Source organism: Aquarana catesbeiana, linkage group LG05, assembly GCF_042186555.1.
Source record: "Aquarana catesbeiana isolate 2022-GZ linkage group LG05, ASM4218655v1, whole genome shotgun sequence".
Classification (NCBI taxonomy): Eukaryota; Metazoa; Chordata; class Amphibia; order Anura; family Ranidae; genus Aquarana; species Aquarana catesbeiana.
In genome coordinates, this window is record NC_133328.1 from 614,867,029 (window position 1) to 614,887,389 (window position 20,361).

At 41.7% G+C, this 20,361-nt stretch overlaps 1 protein-coding gene across 4 annotated transcripts in view; it reads right to left on the reverse strand.

The window, feature by feature from the left end:
- Nucleotides 1-20,361, reverse strand: part of ASAP1 (ArfGAP with SH3 domain, ankyrin repeat and PH domain 1) — a 411,321-nt gene that overhangs the window by 120,179 nt on the left and 270,781 nt on the right. For all 4 annotated transcript variants that reach the window (XM_073632258.1, XM_073632260.1, XM_073632259.1 and 1 more), the window contains 5 exons: nt 17,391-17,536; nt 11,366-11,440; nt 8,143-8,192; nt 5,663-5,792; nt 1,938-2,023 (listed from right to left, as the gene is read on the reverse strand). In XM_073632258.1, the coding sequence (XP_073488359.1) occupies nt 1,938-2,023; nt 5,663-5,792; nt 8,143-8,192; nt 11,366-11,440; nt 17,391-17,536 (487 nt within the window). The remainder of the gene's footprint in view (nt 1-1,937; nt 2,024-5,662; nt 5,793-8,142; nt 8,193-11,365; nt 11,441-17,390; nt 17,537-20,361) is intronic.

Genomic DNA, 20,361 nt, shown 5'->3' on the forward strand with positions numbered 1-20,361 from the left:
AAACGGCCGCACTCCGAATATACACCTTTATGGTAGATAGCTATGATTACGTATCTACCATGATGTGAAACGCGTTAGCCATTTTTCTGTACCTACCTCAGCCATGATGTGACAGCTTTGGATTTTTAAATACTGTTTTTGCACAATAAAGGTGTATATTCGGAGTGCGGCTGTTCAGCTATCTTCCTTGATTGTCATCAAACATTTAAACTGAGAAAATGAGCCATTTTAAGAAAGGTAATTTTGAAATTGATGGCAGCAACACATCTCAAAAAAGTTGCGACAGGGCATTAAAAAGTTGGCAAATACAACCCCAATTCCAAAAAAGGATAGGGCCATGTTTCTCACGGTTTAGCATCCCCTCTTCTTCCTTTAATAACATTCTGTAAGGCTGGGTTCAGACATATGCGAATTAGATGCATTAACTGCAAACAATTCGCATAACATGTGAATGTGATCGGCTTTCAATGGAGCCGGTTCACACATGTTCGGGGTGGCTGTGGAGTGGTTTGAAAAAGGGTCCTGTACATTTTTTATGTCCGGTTCAGGTGCGAATTCAGGGAAAAATTTGCCCCTGAATCACACCTGAACCGGTGAACAGAAACGCTCCAGACTGCAAACCGCAGCTGGACATGTGTGAACCCAGGCCGAATGTCTGGGAACTGAGGAGACCAGTTGCTGGAGTTTTGGGAGAGGAATGTTGTCCCATTCTTGCCTGAGCATATGCTGCTCTAAAACCTGGATATATCGTTCAGCATTGATGGTGCCTTTCCAGATGTGCAAGCTGCCAATTCCATACACACTAATGCCCCCCCCCCCCCCCCCCCCCATGCTATCACAGATTCAGGAGCTTTTGAAGGGAGCGCTAATAGTACATTTTCTAATTTGATATGTTTTTTACTTTCTATTGTAAATAAAACATGGGTTTATGAGATTTGCAAATCATTGCATTCTGTTTTTATGTAGATTTTACACAGCGTCCCAATTTTTTTTAAAATTGGGGTTGTTAAGCAACAAGAATATCTAAAATGACACTACCTGCCTGGAGTTTGCATGTTCTCCCTGTGCCTGCGTGGGTTTCCTCCCACACTCCAAAGACATGCTGGTAGGTTAATTGGATCCTGTCTAAATTGTTCCTAGTATGTATAAATGTGAGTTAGGGACATTAGAGTGTAAGCTCCTTGAGGGTAGGGGCTGATGTGAATGTACAATGTATATGTAAAGCGCTGCGTAAATTGACAGCGCTATAGAAGTACCTGAAATAAATAAAATAAATGCGTTGGGCTTAAGGGATACCTGCAGATAGAGTGCTACCATTAGGGATATTGTGCAATCTAATATTTTACTGAGAGAGACAACCTTCAGTGGCAGAAGTCTAAGTAGTTCACACCCTGATGAGCACATTACCTGCTCTGAAAATATGAGTTCAATGCAGGTTTTATAAATAATACTGTTTTATATTACACCAGAGGAAGCTCTTTGATTTTGGTGCATTACAGTTTTGGAGACAAGTTTGCTATGTGGTGATCATGTGGTCGGGCTGGGAGGGAAGACCCAGAGAACCCTAGTTCTTAGGAAGAATGTGCCATATGAACACACTACTACAGCCTAGGGAACCCAACAAAGCAGGAGTAAAGCAGGAGCAAAGTGGTAAAACCTACAAAGCGGTCCTGTTCTAAACATGAGCTATGGAGAGTGCTGTGCAGACTTTAGGTCAGATGTACCAAAATACATATTCTCCCTGGCGGCCTTGTGACCCCTTCCATGTAGTTAAGAATTGACCCAAGAACTGCAAGCAAAGCTCAAAATCTTAAGTATCTTTTGCTTTACTTTTGCTGTCTGTAATCTAGTTAGGAGAACAAGAGTTTCCTCCTGGGCAAGAAAATGTCACCAAATAAATCCACCCCCTGCCTATAGGATAACAAGACCGTACTTACTTGCACTGCGCGTGGTAATACTTGATAAGGTTCTGTAGCAGGTCCACGCCCTTCTTTGTCTTGATTTCATTAACTTTAATAAGATACTGTCAAAAGACAAATGCAGCACTTTGTTGGTAATTACACACTCTATGTTTCGGGTTGGCAAAGCTGTATTTTAGTGCAAGGGAAAAAAAATTTCCATCTCGGCGCGCATCTAATTAAATAATCATTGCTATGTAATTATAGTAATAACAGACAATAAGCGTTAGCTACAATACCTTTGTGTATGGTAAAAAGAAAAAAAAAAAAAAAGAACATTGTATGAAGTCTCTTTATCACGCATACACAGAAAAACACAAGCCGGGTAATTCAACAGTGCAAAGAGCAAACATGATGCACTGCTTTGCCTGCAGGGATATGCAATTGAATTGTACCCACCACCTTCTACCTACCAGCTTTTTAAGTCGCTTGGTCTCATAACCCAACACAAAATTTGTATTTGACATTTTTTTTAAAAAACCTTCAAGAGAAACTTTTTTGTTTATGCGTTTCTAAAGACGGAATCCGGTCATATCACATAAAACAGATATCATTCTTGCAAGCTGCAGGAGGCTGCCAGAGACTACTTCCAAGTAGTAAAGATGGCTGTTGATAAGGAAATCAAGAATCTCTGCGCTCGGTGAAAGGTTTTGAAATTTTATTTAGAACAGAAAAGTTACAAAGTAAAAGTAAAAATGAGCAAGAACAGAAATGTACTCAGGTGGAAGGACTCAGACACAACAACATGTGTTCCCAGGACCTGACTTCTTCGCCAGGTTCCGTTCACACTTATCGATTTGAGATCGTAGGCGACCCACGTTTCCAAATCGCACTGCAATGCTGGCAAAACGCAGCACCCGTGTTCGAGTGCCATTCATTTTTAATGGCACATGAACGCGGTGTGATTTTGCCACGATTGTTGCACAATAAATCGCGCTGCAATCGTGGTAAATCGCATCGCAAGAAGCCTACCACCCAATAGAAGTTCCTGCACCTTTTCAGGTGACAAGCTTCATGCAATGCGGTGTGCAGAGCGATTAAAAGACATTCATCCCTGTAATTTTGAAAACCTTATCAGCTTGACTGTAACCCAGACTCTTGCTGTAGAATATAGAGACTAAGGGGTGGATTTACTAAAGGCAAATTTAGACTGGCAAGACTGTGCACTTTTGCAAGTGCAGTTGCTCCAAAGCTTAGTAAATTAGGGAGAGCTCTGCTAAAGTTCCATCATCCATTTATGTTCAAGCAAAAATGCTGTTTGTTTTACTTTTCCTTGCATGTGATTGGGTATTCATTGTAAATTGAACTTTACCTCATTTACTAAGCTCTGGAGCAACTGCACTTTCAAATTTGCACAGTCTATCTATTTGCCTTTAGTAAATCAACCCCTAACGGTCTCTCAGCACTGCACAAGACATTTCATAGACGGGGAACAACTTATGCCAATAACCTCTTTCAGCAAAATCATTCTAACAGGTGAACTTGCTTTTCTATAAAGAACCTAACATTAGCATATAAGCACCTAATTATTTTCCTTTCTATAACACAGCAAGGTTTCTATCTCAGCATTCTGGTGAACAAATTGGCGGCAAGGGACACCTTATTTTAAGACCTATAGTCTCTTTCTGAATTTCATTGTCAGTATGGCCCCCAATAGAAATGTACTATATAAAAATTGGCTGTTTACAACAGCTCAAATAAACTGAATCCCCTGATAAAAGTTAAAAATTGTGACAAAACACGTATGGAAGCAGGTACTTTTAAGCTATTAGTGGGCAAAGGGGTTCTGTAGAAAAAACAAAGGAATTTAAATAGAGAATGGAAAATGTAAAATTACACAGGGAAATATTCTTCCTCAAGTGATGTGGTCTCAAAAGGAAAATGAAAAAAAAAAGGGTTTTAAAGAGGTACTGCACTAATGATTGCCAAAGAGCATGCGGTATGCAGTTTAGAATAATGGCTCTATAATAGTAGGCTATATTTGCACTAAACATCAGCATTTCCAGATGTGCTTCTGGCCAATAAGACATCAAAGAATTATTTGCATGGATCCGTCCACTGCCCTGAAATGAGGACTAACCCTCTAATTATAAGGATGTGTGATGGGACGAGACATGAATACCTTCTGCTCTGATAAAGTATTATTTAGGTCCCTTTCACACTTGTGCGACTTGTCCTGCGACTTGAGAATGATGAGTACCATTCATATCGGTGTGACTTCAAAGTAGTCCCTGTATTACTTTGGGGCGACTTGAGGTCCCTAGACGTCAACATTACACAGGCATTGCTTCAAGTAGCGTCAAAATTGCGGCAAAATCGTGTAAGGCTCTGTTTCCACTAGTGCGACTTTTCATGCGACTTGGGACTGAAAAGTCGCATGACAAATTGTTTCCCATGATTTCCAATGAGTACCGTTCATATCTGTGCGACTTCAAGTCGCAGCGACTTCAAAGTAGTCCCTGCACTACTTTGGTCCCACTTTGATGCGACTTGAGGTCTATAGATACAGGCATTGCTTCAAATCGCGGTAAAAAGTCGCGGTAAAATCGCGGCAAAATCGCGCGACTTTGGGGACGCACTAGTGGAAACCTAGCCTAAATGTTGCGGCAAAAAATTGTGACAAAATCGTGTGAAAAGTGTGAAAGGGGCCTAAAAGTTACGCTTTCTCCTGAAGGAATGGCCATACAGTAATGATGTGTCAACTGTCCTTTGAAACTGTTTTAAATTTAAAGTGGTATTACACTCAAAGTAAACATTTAATATACTGAAGAATAACAATCCTTTGATGTGGTGGCTGCATTCGTTTTTTGAGGAAATCTTTCCATTATTTTTACCTTGATCTGGCCAGTAAGTCTGTTGTTTTTCCAACAGAAAAAAGCTCTCCAACAGACGAAGTAGTTAGAGGATTGAGACAAACCATTTACCACTGTCAGGGGCACTTACAATAGTTCATGCATGTAAAACCTTTTTCCCAAAAGCAAGAAAAATAATATTGCTGTACTGCTTATATAGTGTTAGCTGAAGTTCAACTTTCAATCTGCCAATACAGCCTACCCCCCCATGTTAACAATGCGTCTGTCCTAGGGTGCTGCTGTTTCTCTTTCATCCAGAGTGGGGGGGTCTAATACAGAGGCGGGGGGGGGGGGGGTGTTACTGGCCAGATCAAGACGTGACAGAGGGGAAAACCCTAAAAAATAGGAAAACGAATGCAGCCACCACATCTAATGATTGTGAGCTTATTTTTTTTTTTTTATCATTTATTTTATATATCATGAAGAATGCAGCAGGAGGAGTGGGAACAGCCTCAAGAGCTGGGAACTTTGGTAAGGAGAGGACACAGCTGAGGAAATATAAAAGGCCAGTACATGCTATACCTACTGCCAAAGAATGCAGTACTGCTTCTTGGCAGCGTGTATTTAACTGACTGCTGGTTCCCATCTCTGCTCGGAGAAAGGCGGCCAAGGGAGTATGTGTGTGATCTGATCTCTCCTGCTTGTTAGGTCTATTTGCTACTTAATCTGTTCACATCAGAGATGTATCACACCACAAAAAATGACTATTCATATGCAAAATTTAAGATTGTTCTGGCTAAAAAGAAATTTATATATATATATTTTCATCAACAACCAGTCGTCCTCAGTACAAGAGTGTCTCTCAGCTCTCAGTACCCTGCCATGTGTAAGAGAATGCGGAGAAGCACTTACCTCACACATCTGTAACTGAAACAGTCTCCTCTCCTTCTCCATCTCCTCTGCGATCTCTGCCCCTGTAATCTCCGTACGGATCATCCCATGCTGCTTTGCATGCTCCCGCTTCTCTTTCTCAATTTTAGTACTAGAATGAACAAAAAGGAAAACATTTTCATCAAGTTACTTTTCTCAGAAGAATATATATATATATTTTTTTTTTTTTACATTTTGAAAGTCTCAGAAGTGTATATTTTTTATATTGTTACAAAACCACATTTGAGTGGAATACAAAGAAATAAAAGCAGAATTATAGTGACATTTTAATGGATAATGACTGTATTCAGATGGCTTCAAAGAATGCTATCCTATTCAGCACAAGGACATTTCAAATAAGAAGAGGAGAAAAAGGAAATACATGAAGACAATAAAAACAAAAAAAAAAAATAAAAACAAAGATCAGTTCGGGTGACAGAACAGAATGTTTCTGCTAAGGCAGCAATTAAAGGAGAAGTAAAGCCAAAGCTTGTTTGGCTGTACTTCTGTGGATCACAAGAGTACAGTTCGTTCTACACTCCTGTGACCCATTTTCAGCAGACAACGGGCTGAAGCCTGCTGTCGGCTGACATCATAGAGCTGGCCCAAGATCACAACAAAGTTGGGATCCGCTCACAATCCTGGACCGGCACTCGGCTCAGCCTCTTAGCGAGCTGTTGAGAGTCCAAGCCAGTCGCTCCCACCCCCTCCACAGCTCAGCGCTTCAGTGAACGAGGAGGGGGCAGATCAGAGAGACGATGACTGGCAGTCACCAGCTCTCTGCTCACAGAGCTCTGAGAACCGAGCTGAGACTGAGCGGTTCTCAGTCTTAGAGCCAGCGGGGGACAGATGCTGCATCCACCTAGGCAAGTATAATTTTTTAGGGAAAAAAAGCCAAGCTTCTTTTTGAGAAATCTCAGGACATTGGCGCTACTGAGCAATTAGACTGGCTGGAGAAAAGCACACATCTTATAGACAAAGAGCACTGAGAATTTGGCCAGTCTACGATCATGTCCATGATACTTTTACTGTGGAAGAACACAAGTGGAAACCATATTATTGATGGTCAGACGAGCATACTTCTGCTCCCTACTAGAAGAATCACATTGCGACAATGCTCACACCGGGTGCAGCAAATGTCTGGACATTTAGACAATTGGTGTTTTCCTTCAGCCAAAGTGGATGGAGGAATCTCCCCTTCTGGGACATCGTATTCTGACAGCACAACTCTACATTGCCAAAATACACCGTCCAGCAGCTGCAGCCGATTGGCTGTAGCCGCTGATCAATGAAAGTTTTCTAGCATGTCCGTTCGACAGTTGATCCAACAATCAATTTCTGTTGAAGAGAGGGCCACACACAGGTGTGAAATTCAGATGGTCTGCTCAACCGGACAAATTTAGATTTGTCAGTACCCAGGCCTTAGCCATAATCTCAATAGTCTCAATGGAAGGGCCCTGGCTGGAAAGGAATAGATGGAATATTGGACAATTCAATCCTCACTTGACATGCAAATCCTGTAACTAGTTCATTCCAGTAAAGGGCGCACCAGCTTATCTATTGTATTCATCACTGTTTTACCAGCACAAATGAACACAAAAATACCTTAACTGTCAAACTCTCTGCTTTCAGATTCCACAGCCATGGTCACATACTATACCTTGCTTGAGACGAAGGACCAGCCAATCTTTTAATTTCTGACCGAGCCTTATGAAACCCTAGAGCTGTAGTTTCTACAATGACATCTGTTAGCTCTTATGACAAAAGTGGACTTGTCTTCTATAATCATGTATCTGATTTAAAGCCAAATCAAACCAAACGTTTTTATTTTCATTTTTTGAAGCCGAAATAAAGTCTCTCAATCAACATTACATATTTTTAACTCTAGCGCAAAATGATGTCATGAATCACAGGAGTCTTCAAGGGCATTTCCTTTATTTCATCTGGAGGAGAGGCTTTATTCACCTAAGCACACCCCCCTGTCTGCATACCTGAGCTAGGGACAAGGGGTTTCTACAAAGTAATTGCTACACAAGTCATCTGCCCTTACTTGTATGGCCACTGCTAAAAATACTAGGGGGTGTTTTTCAAAGTGATTTCTCAACAGTTTGTGTTGAAACAACATCCGGCTTGCTTCTCTAAATCTCATGCAACAGCCGTGGTGATTGGCTGCCTGTCACCCAACATTTCCACTTCGGTCCGCAAAGACAGTTCTCAGCCCTGTGTAATCTCCAAGACAAGACCGGGCGTTTTCTAGTGATCGCTAGATGATATATTGAAGGTTGCTCTAACCCAATCTTGTGGCGCTCAGATACAGTTAGGTTCAGCTTTAGGTTTTGGACAGAACGGGACAGACAATTTATCTTTTCTCCACTCACGTCATTAAATCAATAAATAGTCATCACTTTACTAAAGCAAGCAGAATTCAGTAAAGAAAATTAAAATAATATATTTGGACTTACAATTTAGTTTCATAATCTTTCCAGGCTTTGTCAAATGGCTTCTTGAGATCCTTGAAAGAGAAAAAAAAAAAAGAAAAAATCATTTTTTAGAAATGTAATGCCATGCTGTATTGACATTTTTTGTATGGCTACCAAAACTCTTTAAGAAAGAAAATAATAATAAGAATAAGACATAGAAATATTCCAATAGGTTTCTAGAATGGACGAGACATGCCACATAAAACAACTATAATGTAACAAAAAATATATATTATATGTGTTTTATAACATATGTATTTACATATATAAAACATTCTGTGAATTCAGACTTAAAGCTTCAGTCATTTTTTTCATCTTTCCATCTATTAAATCTTCTGTCCTTGTCCTTTGGATAGTAAAACATTTTTTTTTCTGCCAGTAAATACCTTAAACAGCCCCCTTCATGTTTCTCGTCTGGTCATTAGCCTAGGCTTATAACATCATGTACAGCTCTCTCTCTCACTCTCGTGACAGTTTGCCAGGAAGGGATGGGGGGTGAGTCATGAGAGGACCAATGAGAGCTGCAGAGCTGGAGGTGTGCCTCTGTGTAAATCCAGGAAGTAAACAGGCAGCAGCTTCAGCTGCCCACATTTAAAATGGTTGCAGCCAAACTCAGTGGAGGGAGATGTTTGCAGCATATTTGGCAAGTACAGAAGCACAGTATATATAAAATAATATGCAAAGTGGTTGGAGGGAAGCTTCAGAATGGCAAAGAAGTTTTTATTACAAATTATGTGAGCAGACTGCAGTTCCTCTTGAATTTCTAGTGTCTCCTTGCTTCAACTGTGTGGATTTAAATTGTATTTCTGTAATTCGTCAATCATACTCCTTAGGATGACAAAGCCGAGCAGAGGTGAACCAGCAAAATCTGCTCCCATGGTGCAGCAAGAGCTTCAGTATCCTGATCTAAATAATCTGTGCTGCCAATAAGCAAGATGTAGTGTAGTGGGTAAGGCACCAGCTTTTGGCCCATTCACACCAGAACACACTGCAGGAAACCCGCTTTCCGTGCACGATTCCTGCACTGCATTCAAAATGCACTGCAGTTGCAATCTACAGTAGGTGTCAAGTTAGACCCCTTTCACACTGGAGGCATTTTTCAGGGGCTAAAGGGCTAAAAATAGCGCATGTAAAGCGCCTGATAAATACCTTCCCTGCAGCCCCAGTGTAAGAGCCCGAGTGCTTTCACACTGGAGTGGTGTGCTTGCAGGAAGTTAGAAAAAGTCCTGCAAGCAGCTTCTTTGGAGCTCTATTGAAATGAATGGGCACCGCTGCCGAAGCGCTTCGGCAGTGGTGCTTTTCAGGCACATTTAACCCTTTCTTCAGATGCTAGCGGGGGTTTAAAAGTGCCGCTAAAACTACGGTAAATCGCACTAAAACCCCAAACGCAGGAAGTAAATACATTGCGTTTGCTCACACCAGACTGCACAGTACAGAAGTATCGTGCAATTTGGCTGCAGTAAGTTTCCAAAAGCCGAGCATGCACTACTTTTGGTGCAATGTGATTTCAGCCCATTAAAAAAAAAAAAAAGGAGTAGGCTGAAATTGCAGCGCACGGAAAAACAGGAAAATGCACAGCGAATCCCTGTGCAATTCTCTGTATAAACTGGCTCCTAGGCACACAGGCATTTTTTTAAATTAATATACATGCAGACCATTGTTTTCAATATGCCTGTACACAAAGAGCCTGTTTGTACCGCACACTGTTAGACAGGATAACTCGGTTGGTTAGCAGGCTGGTCGGTAAGTTGAGCTGGGCATTTGGTTTTGTATTGCATGCGTTACCCTTCCATGTGCTCCTTGCTGCAAAGGCCAGTTATAGGTGGGGGCAGTGACCATTTGTTTGTAATGTTGGTAGGGGGTAGAGGGACGCACTGGACATCTTTGCTGCCATAGTGCTATGTGCTGGGTGTCCAGTGCACCCCTGTGCCTTTAAGGAGGGGTGGGTTCCTTCCAGGCTCACCTGCCCTCTGCCTATCCATTATAATGCATGTGCTGCCACTGTGGAGGCTCTCAAAATGTAAAGTTAGGACTGCAGATAATATTGGGGTGCCATGAAGTGGCACTGCAGCTTACGCATGTGTTTTCAAATGTGTGCCAACTAAAACCCTGTTTTTAACGCATACTGTTAGACAGGATAATTCGGTTGGTTGCAGACAGTCGGTAAGTTGAGCTGGGAATTGATTTGGTTTTGTTTGTGTTACCCTTCCATGTGCTCCTTGCTGCAAAGGCCAGTTGTAGGTGAGGGCAGTGGTCATTTGTTTGTACTGTACACAAAGAGGCATACAGATGTGGTGTGTACAGATCAGGGAAAAAAAAAAAAAAAGGCAGAAATTCGAGTTGCTGGTCAGTATTTTAGGCTTGTATGCGTATATGTGCATACAAAACACCTCTCAAAAAAATATTGCATTCTGGGAAGAAGAATTTTTATTACAAGCAAAATAAACGGCTGATATTTCAGCAAGGAATTCTAATGCTCTATCATCAGTGCTGTGTGCAGGTACCCTTTCAAGGTGTCATGTCAGGTGCACCTCTGTATGTAACTACTTCTCTCACATTGAACTGTTAACTTGTATTTAGTACAGTGGAACCTCGGATTGCGAGTAATGTGGTTAAAGAGCGTTTCGCAATACGAGTGCTGTATTTTTAAAAATCGTAACTCGGTTTGCGAGTATTGTCTCGCAAAACGAGCAGGATTCAGGCCAAAGCGGTGTACCGCTTCTGGCCTGAGGGGGGGTGGGGCGCCGGAGCCGAAAGCCGCCGTTCGGAAATGCACGGAAAGGCCTGAGGACAGCACGGCTGACCTTGGCAAATCTCGGGTAGGAAGTCTTTCCGAGGTTTGCCGAGGTCAGCCGAAGTCTTCTCGGGCCTTTTTGGCCGTTTCCAAGGCTCTCCGGCGCCCCTCCGCCTCTGGCCGCATATGGTATTGCATCAATTGAAGTGCAATGTGGAACAAATTATTTTCGTTTCCATTGACTTCAATGGGAAAACTCGCTTTGATATGCGAGTACTTTGGATTACGAGCATACTCCTGGAACGGATTATGCTCGTAATCCGAGGTTCCACTGTAATTTTATTTGAGCAGCTCCTCCTTTTAAGGGACTGGTCTTTAAAACAATGTCTCACTTTTCCGTTAAAACGGGATCTTCTTTTTCTTCTTCATACAGTACTATAAAACACAGACATCTATAAATGTTTCACTCACCCCTTTTACTCCCTTGAGGTCTCCTTTCAAAAGAGAGTCCAGCGTAAAGATGACATTGTGACTTAAACCCTGGAGCTATAAAAAAAAAGCACAATGAAAAATTAAGAGGATGTGCAGGAACAAAACCTCAGCAGCCCATCAACAATCAGAATGAATCAGTCTGACTATATTAAAATTTCACAATACTTTCAACAAGCATTTCAGGCTACAGAACACATGTTCACTTTACTTAACCCAGCTTCACTGCAGAATCTTGATCCGGAGTCCTCAGGGGGCATGTGGAAATCTTTGCCCAAGGAAGAAGCACCCTACTTTCCCAGTCAACATTAACTATTTTTAATCCTTATGCTGATAGAATTAGTAAATAGGATGGAATATTATATTTACTTTTTAAAACTTTTTTTTTTTTATTTTTGCATTTCTTAAGTTGCTTCCTGGTTTCTGGCCTAGGCCATAATGATGTCATACATCCAATAAGTCTTCATGGGCATTGTATTTCTTTCATCTGGAGGAGGGGCTTTCTCAGCTAAGCACATCCCCCTGCCTGCATGCCTCAGCTAAAGGCAGATGGATTTCAGGAAGTAAATGCAACATGAATCATCTGCCCTTACTCAACATGGCTGCAACTAAAAATGCTAGAGGGGTGTTTTACAAAGTGAGTTCTCAACATATTAAAGCATGGAGACATGGATGTATGGGGGTGTTTGCTCTGAATATTAAAAATAAAAATCATTGTGTGACATTGAATTGTATTATTTTCACTGTACTTATTGACTTGACATGGTATAGACGATCATTGTACATTATCTGTCTTGAACTAATGTAACTTGTTTTTTTATTTCTGTTTGTTCAGAACAAATAAATAAACTCTATGTTAAAAAAATAAATAAATAAAAATCATTCTCATTTTGTGGTGCTCAGATATAGTTAAGTTCTACTTTAAAGTGGTATTAAAGGTTCGGTTTTTAGCAAAAAAAAAAAAAAAAACATGTATGTTATACTTCCCTGCTCTGTGCAGTGGTTTTGCACAGAGCAGCCCCGATTCTCCTCTTCTTGGGTCCCCCCTGGCACTGCTCCTCCCCCTTAACCAGTCCCAATAGCAAGCCGCTCCACCGCTCTCTCTTCATTGGCCCACTGGCTGTGATTGACAGCAGTGGGAGCCATTGGCTCAGCAAATGAGGAGAGGGTGTCCCAGGACAGCAGAGGCTCCCGTGCACATCGCTGGATTGAGAGGGGGCTCAGGTGAGTAGTAGGAGGGCTGTGGGGGGAGCAACACACAGAAGGTTTTTTTTACCTTTATGCACAGAATGCATGAAGGGAAACGTTCAGCCTTTACAACCACTTTAAAGCTGAACTTCGGGCATAAATAAAAGACATAGAACAATAGTAGAATTCCTTAATATATTTGAAAAATATTGTTTTATTTTTCTTTCTGTTTGTTTTTTTACAGCCATGTAAGTAGCTGGATTTGACTTGGTACCAGTCCATTATAAGCTGCTTCACAGAAGGCAGGAGAAGCAGCAACAGAAGCTATTAAAGTGGTTGTACACCCTGTACAACCACTTTTACCTACAGGTAAGCCTATATTAAGGCTTACCTGTAGGTGCTGGAAATATCTTCTAAACCTCCACGGTTTAGGAGATAGTTACAATAAAGCCGTGCGCACTTTAAAAAGGGCTGATCGTGCCGTTTCTAAAGGGGGTCATTCGCAGCCCCGGAAGGAAGAGGGGCGAAGATGGACGCTCGCTGCTAGTAGGGACAGTGGTGGCATCGCAGGCTTCGTTTTCAGGTAAGTGACACATAATGGGATACTATGCATTATGCTTTACCTTTGCAGGGAAATAAAGAGGAAGTAAAACCCATCAGGGTTTACTTCCTCTTTAAGTTGGTCTGCAGTGGTAAGGGACATGATAACAAAAAGGAGAGAGCAGAGTGACAGAGAGATGAGCTCTTCAGTCTGCTGCTTCTCCTTTCACTGCCTAGTCATAAGGTGGGGATGGGGAAAAGACATGCAAGCATTTCTAAACTGCAGCAGAGTAAAATCAGGTCTCCGGTCCTCCCAGACATGGCTGTGCTGCTCTGGGATAGAGCTATGTAAATCTCAGAACTGCATGGACAGAAATACAAATCTGTAAAATGGCTTCCTTATACATACTGTATTTCTACTTTACGTTTATCTTTTTGCCTGGAGTACAGCATTAAACTGTTATATACTGTAATATAACCCCTTCCCGCCGACCGTACGCAGATATGCGTACTCGGCTTTCCGGGGTTATACCGGGATGATGCCCGCAGCTGCAGGCATCATCCCGGTACCGTTGTTTAGAGCGGGCGATCGGCTACCCTTATATAACAACCGATGCGGCTAAAAGCCGCTCGGCTGTTAAACCGGAGGAGCGGGAGGGGACACCCCCCCCTCCCGCCGCTCTTACCGGGCCTCCCGTGCGATCGGGAGGCCCGGTGTCCAATCGGCTGTCTCCGGCGGCTGTGGGCGGGCTGGAACGAAGCCGTGGGTGGCTTCGTTCCAGCCTTCTCAATGTAAACGCGGAAGCGACGTCATGATGTCACTTCCCGTTTACTCGGCTGCCAATGGCGCCGAATTTAAAAAAAATATACAGTATTCAGAAGTGCAAAGGAGGGATCGGGGGTCTTTTAGACCCCCGATCCCTCCATAAAGAGTACCTGTCACCACTTATTACTGTCACAAGGGATGTTTACATTCCTTGTGACAGCAATAAAAGTAAAAAAAAAACATTTTTTTAAAAACATTTTTTATAAATCTAAAAATAAATAAAATAAAAAAAAAAAAAAAAATTTTTAAAGCGCCCCCGTCCCCGCGAGCTCGCGCAGCGAAGAAAACGCATACGGAAGTCGCGCCCGCATATGTAAACGGTGTTCAAATCACACATGTGAGGTATCGCCGCGATCGTCAGAGCGAGAGCAATAATTCTAGCCCTAGACCTCCTCTGTAACTCTAACCTGGTAACCGTAAAAAAAAAATTAAAGCGTCGCCTATGGAAATTCATAGCTACCATAGTTTGTCGCCATTCTACGAGTGCGTGCAATTATAAAGCGTGACATGTTTGGTATCTATTTACTCGGCGCAACATTATCTTTCACATTATACAAAAAATTGGGGTAACTTTACTGTTTGGATTTTTTAAAATTCATGGAAGTGTCCCTTTTCCAAAAATTTGCGTTTAAAACACCGCTGCACAAATACCGTGTGATATAAAATATTGCAACAATCTCCATTTTATTCTCCAGATTCTCTGCTAAAAAAAATATATATAATGTTTGGGGGTTCTAAGTAATTTTCTAGCAAAAAATATGGATTTTAACTTGTAAACACCAAATTTCAAAAATAGGCTTAGTCATGAAAGGGATAATATTAAAAGCATATAAAAAGTGTTTTAAAAGGGTCTTGTATTATTTTTTGAGAAGTGCAAGAAAAAAAAAAAAAAAAAACATCATATTCTGCAGAAACCCAGTGACCTGGCAAGTTCCTATGCACATTTAGCATTGTTTTCAGCCCCGCCCATTTCACCTCTGTGAACTACAGAACATTCCCTCTATGTTACAGAAATGAGTAAGGGTTTCCATAGTCCTTACATGCTCCCTGCCCTAAGGTGAAAACACTGCTCATCCATAGATACAGCACAGTTAGAGAGCGCCGTTACCCTAGAACACTTGCTGTATTACTGGCAGGATCACCTGGTGAAAAAGTGGGAGAAAAAAACACAACCACCACATCTGCAAATATTTCAGTTTTTGTTCTTGGATTTAAAAATTGTAATCAGTGTCAAGAACATTTTTGCTCACACGAATCAAACAGAGAGCCAGCAACCAATCAGGCATCTTTAATAAGCCATTATCCGACTATTTAAACTGTAGAGAATCTCAATTCTCAGCTGTAGCAAGTTTTTTTTTTGGCCACTAAAAAATGTTTGTGTAGTTTAGACCACAGTGATGTAGCAGTGAAAAACAACCATGTTCCAGAACAGGGAGTGATGACATTATGTGTCAGGGCTGGGCTCAGCCCTTCCTTCTCTGAGCTGGCTGCTCAGCTGTCGGTTAATTGCCAGCTCCCATCTCTCTCCAGTGTTACTCAGCTGTTGATGATATCCTGCTCGTCAGTCCTGCCTACTTAAGCCGTCCAGTCCAGAGGAGCTCTGCCTTCGCCTTGGTCAACATCAAAGAAACTGAGACGCTCTCCGCCGATCCTGTTCAAGACTGGCTTTGATGACATCCCTTCTGGCTCCAGATCCTGCTTGCTGTTCCACTTCCCTGGCTTTTGGCTTGGCTGACTATCCGTTCTGGTTACTGTTGTTGTGACTACGTTTGTTTTTTTTCTATTATTATTAAACAAGTGTGATTTTAACTGTACTTCTGTATCGGCCTGATTTGATGGTTTCTGACATTATGTGACCTAGGCTGCTATAATGTTCAGAAAGGCACCAGGAGATATGCACTTTCCTAAAGTAGGGATTTCATTTGGTCCTCACAGCACACTCTGGGTAGATAAAATGAGTTATCATGCATTTTTGGAACCTAACATTTTAAAGGGAACCTATATTGGTTTTGTTCAACTTTAATAAGTATGTTTATTGTTTATAAATGGTTGCTACGAGGGGACTGTTGTGTACCGGATGATGCAGACACATCTGCAGAGCTGGATTACTGGTCCCCAGCACCTGAAAACAGCGCAAGTGAAGTACAAGGATGGCGGACTTAGGAGAGTGTAAACAAGAAGGAAATCAGGAAGAGAAGTGCATTACACTGAAGCATATGGGGGAGAAATTGAGATGTCTACATCCAGAATCCTAGGACCCTCAATATGCCAATTGTGGATGTAGACGTCTCAATTTTCTTTTTATTAGATAAAAGCTGATAAATGAATCAATATAACTAAACAATTTTCTGAGAATCCATGTCACCGTGACTTCAAATTGGATAAAGGGCAAAATACACTGGTTTTATAGTGGTTGTAAAGTCAGAATAAGCAATAACTTTCAGTCCCTCTTTTTTTTTTTTAATCAAGATATAAAGTATTGTGTTCCCTTTTTTTTTTTTTTTTTTTTTTAATTCAGATCCTAAATACCTTTCCTCACAGCGCCTATGTGCTGTCATGTGTCCGCCTCCACTTTCCTTCTCTAATCTAAGGAGAGCAGCGGGAGATTCCCTTCTAATGTCAGCCGGCCAACAGAGGAGTCCGCACCGCCGAGTTGCGCAAAAATGTATTTAGGGTTAAAATAATAATTAAAAAAAAGAAAGAAAAAACGGGACACAGTACTTTATATCTTGATAAAACAGAGGAGATGGCAGTTTAAAAAGTTATTTTCAAACCACAGGGAGGCAGGGGGGAGATCGTTCTCACACACAGGCTTCGGATTTAACAGGCAGGGGGGGAGAGCAAAGAGTTGGATGACGGAGGCACTTAAACTGACCACGGTATTGTGGATCAGCGGCCATAATTACCGTGGTCAGTCCACATAGGGGGACACAGGAACATATCCCTGATCTATAGCACTATGCTATAGATCAGGGATATGCAATTAGCGGACCTCCAGCTGTTGCAGAACTACAAGTCCCATGAGACATAGAAAGACTCTGACAGCCACAAGCATGACACCCAGAGGCAGAGGCATGATGGGACTTGTAGTTTTGCAACAGCTGGAGGTCCGCTAATTGCAGATCCCTGCTATAGATCATGCCCTAAAGCAGTGATGGCAAACCTTGGCACCCCAGATGTTTTGGAACTACATTTCCCATGATGCTCATGCACTCTGCAGTGTAGTTGAGCTTCATGGGAAACGTAGTTCCAAAACATCTGGGGTGCCAAGGTTCGCCACCACTGCCCTAAAGGAACAGAAGCTCTTATTTTTTCCTTTTTAGGGTTACAACCGCTTTAACAGAGGGCTGGTTGGTGAAAAGTTCCAGGGTAAAAAAATTGCTATGTGTTTTCTTCTATTTGTAAGTTTAGTCCTTCATAGGGAAACATTTGAAACGTCTTACAGCCACTTACCAGGTTCTTGAGAAGTGTTGAGAGTTCCTTAGTGAGTGTGGAGAACTTTACGAACGCTGTGCCCAAATCTGCATTGTCACGGCTTAAAAAATTGCTTCCAAATTTATCTAAAGCCTGAGCGTAGTTCTCCTCATTCTGCACATGATCTGCAAAACATTAAAGAAAGCTTCTAATATTAATTTCTTTTTTTCGCACAAGTTTGGATGTCAGCGTCATTCACAATGCTAAGTAATTGTTATCTTGTAATTTGAAGGTGACATCAGGTAATGAGAGCTCCTAAGTCTATTGTAGAAACAGAAAAAAAAAAAAAAGTGACTCAACCACATGACACAATGCAGCAATTTACAGCTTGTCACATTCAATACAATATAATATTTCAGTCCCTGCTTATATCATGCACATTTCTTTTATAGAGGTCAATCAAAAAGGCACAAAAACGAAGTGGTACCCCAATTTCATAAAGGGAAATAAAAAAAGATGCATGGCTTTTGTTGATCAGCAACTAAATCGCAATGCCAAACAAAACAACTCAGTTTAAGAACATATATTACAAGTCAAATGTACCAAAGACAGAATACAGGCAGTCCCCGGGTTACAAACAAGATAGGTTCTGTAGGTATGTTCATACGTTGAATTTGTATGCAAGTTAGACCAGGTACAATTTTTACGTTTTTTAGATAGCATAGGGAAAGGATAACACCCCTGTAACGTTTATTTTGCTGTCTGTGCCCCTGTTCAAAAGATTTCACCTCACTTTGTGTCCCTGTGACAATGGGATTTTGAAAATTTTGGGTTGTTGTGGAAATAAGGATTGGTGATAAAGCATCAGTGGAGACACCTTTTTCCCCATAATAACTCTTACAGGAGTGAATTTCCCTTCCTAGGGGTAGATTTCCTCTTACTTCCTGTTGTCACCCTCTGTTTGTAAGTAAAAGTCGTATGTAAAATCTAATGTTTCTAACTCGGGGACTGCCTGTAGATGGAACTTGGCTCACCCTATCCTACAGCACCGAAACCCTGGCTGCAAACCAACAATCTTTTCTCTTGTTCGATGCTTCTTCACTAGGGAAATTATTTTTTAAAAGGTGTTTATTTATGCCCAATGGCATCTGGCTAGTCATGAATAATTTTGCAACGTTTTAGGCAGTGCAATGCCTATTAAAAGAACTGCAAGCTGAAATTCAGTGATTCTGCAGCTAATGTGCCGCCAGCAGAGAACTCACCGGTGTGACAAGACATGACGCCAAAAGCATCAAGACACCTCTTTATATAGTAAAAGAAAAAGCTATGCAAACTCCAGGAACAAACAAGCAGGTTGTACTGCAAAGCACAATCATGTAAGGTCACCTTTCCAACAACTTACTTCATCAGATTCCTGCCCTGCTAGAGCTGCAGAGACAGTTTGTTAAAATGAGAGTGAAGGAACCTAACCAGCTAACACAGAGACTTGACCTCAGCCTGACTGAGCAGCTCCAATGCTGAGGATATACGGGGTCCAGATTCAGCCAATTCCCAGCTGACATTCCAGCTGTGGGTGGCTCTGCCAACACCATCCACCTCAACAAACTTCCATTGAGAAACCAAAGGAGATGAGTGGTGGGAATAAAAAAAAAAAGTCAGTCGAACGGTGACTGCAGCCAATCAGCTTCAGTTATAAATAAAATAAAAAAATGGGTTTGCCACATTGGTGCTGAGAGTTTGGCAAAGGTTCTTTAGCACCAAAAATCTGGCACACTGTAAACAGGCAGCAGACATGTATAGGTTTGCATTTTCATCTTTATGGTTATGGTAGCCCAAACTTTTCCTGAGATTTAAAGCGTTTGTTACCGCAAGACTTCATATCCCCGATATGTGCCTGCTGTACCATGTACTAGTGATTTTTTTTCATTTTTTATTTTTAATAAATTTGCAAAGATTTCAAACAAACGTCTTTCATGTTGTCATTATGGGGTGGTGTTTGTAGAATTTTGAGAAAAATTATGAATTTAATTTTGTAATAAGGCTGTAACATAACAAAATGTGGAAAAAATGTGAAGTGCTGTGAATACTTGCGCTGTATTCTTTAGACCAGGGATATGCAATTAGCGGACCTCCAGCTGTTGCAAAACTACAACTCCCATCATGCCTCTGCCTCTCAGTGTAATGCTTGTGGCTGTCAGAGTCTTGCTGTGCCTCATGGGACTTGTAGTTCTGCAACAGCTGGAGGTCCGCTAATTGCATATCCCTGCTTTAGACCATTGCCCTAAGAGCCCTTTCAAACTGACAGCGCAGTCACGCTAGCTGCGCTTTATCATAGTTTTAGAGGCGCTTTTCAGGCTCTTTTAACCCCCCACTAGTAGGCTGAATAAAGGGTTAAAAGCGCCTGCAAAGCGCCACTGCCGTGGCGCTTTGCAGGCACTGCCCATTGATTTCAGAGGGCAGGGAACTTTAGGAGCAGTGTAGACACCACGTCTAAAGCACCTCAAAGATGCTGCTTGCAAAACTTTTTTTTTTTTAACGTCCTCCCAGGCCCAGCACAAAACCCCAGTGTGAAAGCACCCGGTTCTCACACTGGGACTGCAGATGAGACATTTTTCAGGCGCTTCACAGGCCCTATTTTTAGCACTAAAGCGCCTGAAAAACGTCTCCAGTGTGAAAGGCGTCTAATGCAGCTTTTCTCAACCAGCAGTCTGGTGCATAATTCTGGGTTAGAATATGGAAGCAAAGAAGCACTGAACTATATGTCGGCACAGAGTGGGAGCTCGATTAGGGTAACAATTGGAAGAGCCGTGACAGCTGTGTGTCCATCAAACCTAAGTTTGGGCAAAAGGATGGGAGGAGGCTGCTTTCCCGAGTCCCGACCTGCTTCGCCTTCCAAACATTTTCATGCAGATTTGGTAAATCTGAAGTTTTTGAAAAGGCTGCATGTATGTATGTATGTGTGTGCGCGTGTGTGTGTGTGTGTGTGTATATATATATATATATATATATA